General features: G+C 38.1%; 1 protein-coding gene across 1 annotated transcript in view; it reads left to right on the forward strand.

Moving 5' to 3' along the window:
* asns (asparagine synthetase) overlaps window positions 1-3,008 on the forward strand; it is a 13,625-nt gene that overhangs the window by 7,390 nt on the left and 3,227 nt on the right. The window contains exons 6-7 of the mRNA XM_016289501.1: window positions 118-248; window positions 1,638-1,779. Of these exons, the coding sequence (XP_016144987.1) occupies window positions 118-248; window positions 1,638-1,779 (273 nt within the window). The remainder of the gene's footprint in view (window positions 1-117; window positions 249-1,637; window positions 1,780-3,008) is intronic.

A 3,008-nucleotide genomic window follows, 5' to 3' on the forward strand; every position in this document is an offset into this window, starting at 1 on the left:
TGTGTGTGTGTGTGTGTATATATATATATATATGCATGTATGTAGAATTTCATGCCTGTATTGTACCATGTTCATGTGATCGGTAGCAGATATGTTATGCCTAGTGTTGTGTGGCAGGTGGCAGCACACATTGGCAGTGAACACCATGAAGTGAACTTCACACCTGAGGAGGGGATCTGTGCGCTGGAGGAAGTCATCGTTCACTTGGAGAGTTATGATATTACCACTGTGCGTGCCTCTGTCGGTGAGTACACAAGTTCGTCAAACTAAATGGAGAAAAAAATAATTGTTGCATTTAAACTAGTGGTGTCAAAATTAGCGCGTTAACGCAGGTGATTAATTTTTTCAGTTTAACGCGTTAAAAATATTTAACGCAATTAACTCAGGGGCAGGGCTAGGTTTGGCCACCCCACTCACAACTGCTAAAGAATTGCGTTTATTTGAGACGCAGAACGTCTTTACGACCACATCAAACAGGAGACTTTTCAGACTCGACACTCCAACTTCACTTCGGCACCAGGCTTGCTGAAGGGCACAGGTAGCAATATGACATTTATTATAATGGGTTTATGTGAAGATTGTTTTAAGTTCACTTAAATTAGAAGTTATTTTTAAAAGTCTAATACATGTTAAATTGATAGCTCTCAATTATACTGCAATGTTGAATGGCTATAATCAATGGTTAAATATTAGGGGAAAAAATCATAGAGACATCAGTTGGTATCAGTGATACTTGCCTTCAGTCATTAAACAAATATTAAAAATATACTTTATCTTTTTTCTGCATAATTTTGAAGATTGAATGTGAAATTATTGCAATATAAAAGAATAATTAAAGACTTTAATGTTAGGTGGGATTAATCGTGATTTTTAACGATTGACGGCACTAGTTTAACTTCCATCTGCATATATGATCATGTAGCTCAACTAGAGTGACCATCAGGTTCTTGGTCACCAGTCTAGACAAGGCCCTTCTCCATCAATTGCCCAGTTTGGCCAGGAGGCCAGCTCTAGGAAGAGTCCTGGTTGTTTCAAATTTCTTCCATTAAGGTTAACAGAGACTAAATGCTTCTGTGACCCTTCAATTAAGCAGAATTTTTTTCTGAACTCTTCCCCAGATATGTGGCTTGATGCAAACCTGTTTCTGAGCTCCACAGGCAGTTCTTTTGACCCAAGGGCTTGGTCTTTGCTCTGATATGCATTATCAGCTGTTAGACCTTTTATTAAGGCGTGTGTGCCTTTCCAAATCATACCTATTCAATTGAATTTGCCACAGGTTAACTTCACTCGAAGTGTAGTAACATCTACAAGCAATATGAATGCTCCTGAGCTAAATTTTAACTGTCCCAGATAAGGGTATGAATACTTATGCAATGAAATTAAGTTTTTTTTTTTTGTTTTTTTTTTTTATAAATTTGCAAAGATGTTAAAAACCATTTTTTTGCTCTAACATATGGAGTGTAGATTGATGTGGAAAAAAGGTAATTAAAAGCAGTTTAACATAAGGCAGCAATATAACAAAACGTGTGTGTGTGTGTGTGTGTGTGTGTGTGTGTGTGTGTGTGTGTATATATATATATATATGCATGTATGTAGAATTTCATGCCTGTATTGTACCATGTTCATGTGATCGGTAGCAGATATGTTATGCCTAGTGTTGTGTGGCAGGTGGCAGCACACATTGGCAGTGAACACCATGAAGTGAACTTCACACCTGAGGAGGGGATCTGTGCGCTGGAGGAAGTCATCGTTCACTTGGAGAGTTATGATATTACCACTGTGCGTGCCTCTGTCGGTGAGTACACAAGTTCGTCAAACTAAATGGAGAAAAAAATAATTGTTGCATTTAAACTAGTGGTGTCAAAATTAGCGCGTTAACGCAGGTGATTAATTTTTTCAGTTTAACGCGTTAAAAATATTTAACGCAATTAACTCAGGGGCAGGGCTAGGTTTGGCCACCCCACTCACAACTGCTAAAGAATTGCGTTTATTTGAGACGCAGAACGTCTTTACGACCACATCAAACAGGAGACTTTTCAGACTCGACACTCCAACTTCACTTCGGCACCAGGCTTGCTGAAGGGCACAGGTAGCAATATGACATTTATTATAATGGGTTTATGTGAAGATTGTTTTAAGTTCACTTAAATTAGAAGTTATTTTTAAAAGTCTAATACATGTTAAATTGATAGCTCTCAATTATACTGCAATGTTGAATGGCTATAATCAATGGTTAAATATTAGGGGAAAAAATCATAGAGACATCAGTTGGTATCAGTGATACTTGCCTTCAGTCATTAAACAAATATTAAAAATATACTTTATCTTTTTTCTGCATAATTTTGAAGATTGAATGTGAAATTATTGCAATATAAAAGAATAATTAAAGACTTTAATGTTAGGTGGGATTAATCGTGATTTTTAACGATTGACGGCACTAGTTTAAACCGATGATCAGTTCCTTCATTTAATAAATGTCTTTTTTGGAACACAACATGTGAAATTTATTTCTCCTTTGCTTCACCGAGGACGAAGTGGAATCCAGTCCGTCACATGTGGTTGCCACTCATTCGTCGCATCCGTTCTCGACCCCGCCGCCTCAGCGCACGCTAAGCCGGGGATTCCCCTCACACTAGGCCGCTGTGTTTTTCGTTGTGAAAGCGAAACTACTTTGTTTGGTCTTCCGAAAGAGGACACGTCTACAAATCAGTGGTATTTACAACACTGTTCCAGAACAGTTTAACCCAAATATTCAGATGTGTGCAGTGCATTTTATGGAGGACTGTATAAGTATAAAAAGTATAAAAAGACAGTATAAGTCATTATAATCAGTAATTATGTCCCCACTGGATGCAACAAAAGCCCCGTTTATAATGGGTTTTAATGTTTATGTCTCGTCGCTCTGGTCGGGACACGGCATCAACAGTATGTGAGGGGGGTAACATTTCCTTCACACACTTGAGGTATTCGGCCAATCACAACGCACTGGATAGCTGACCAATCAGAGC

The sequence above is a fragment of the Sinocyclocheilus grahami genome, unplaced genomic scaffold (assembly GCF_001515645.1).
Source record: "Sinocyclocheilus grahami isolate Dianchi unplaced genomic scaffold, SAMN03320097.WGS_v1.1 scaffold248.1, whole genome shotgun sequence".
Lineage (NCBI taxonomy): Eukaryota > Metazoa > Chordata > Actinopteri > Cypriniformes > Cyprinidae > Sinocyclocheilus > Sinocyclocheilus grahami.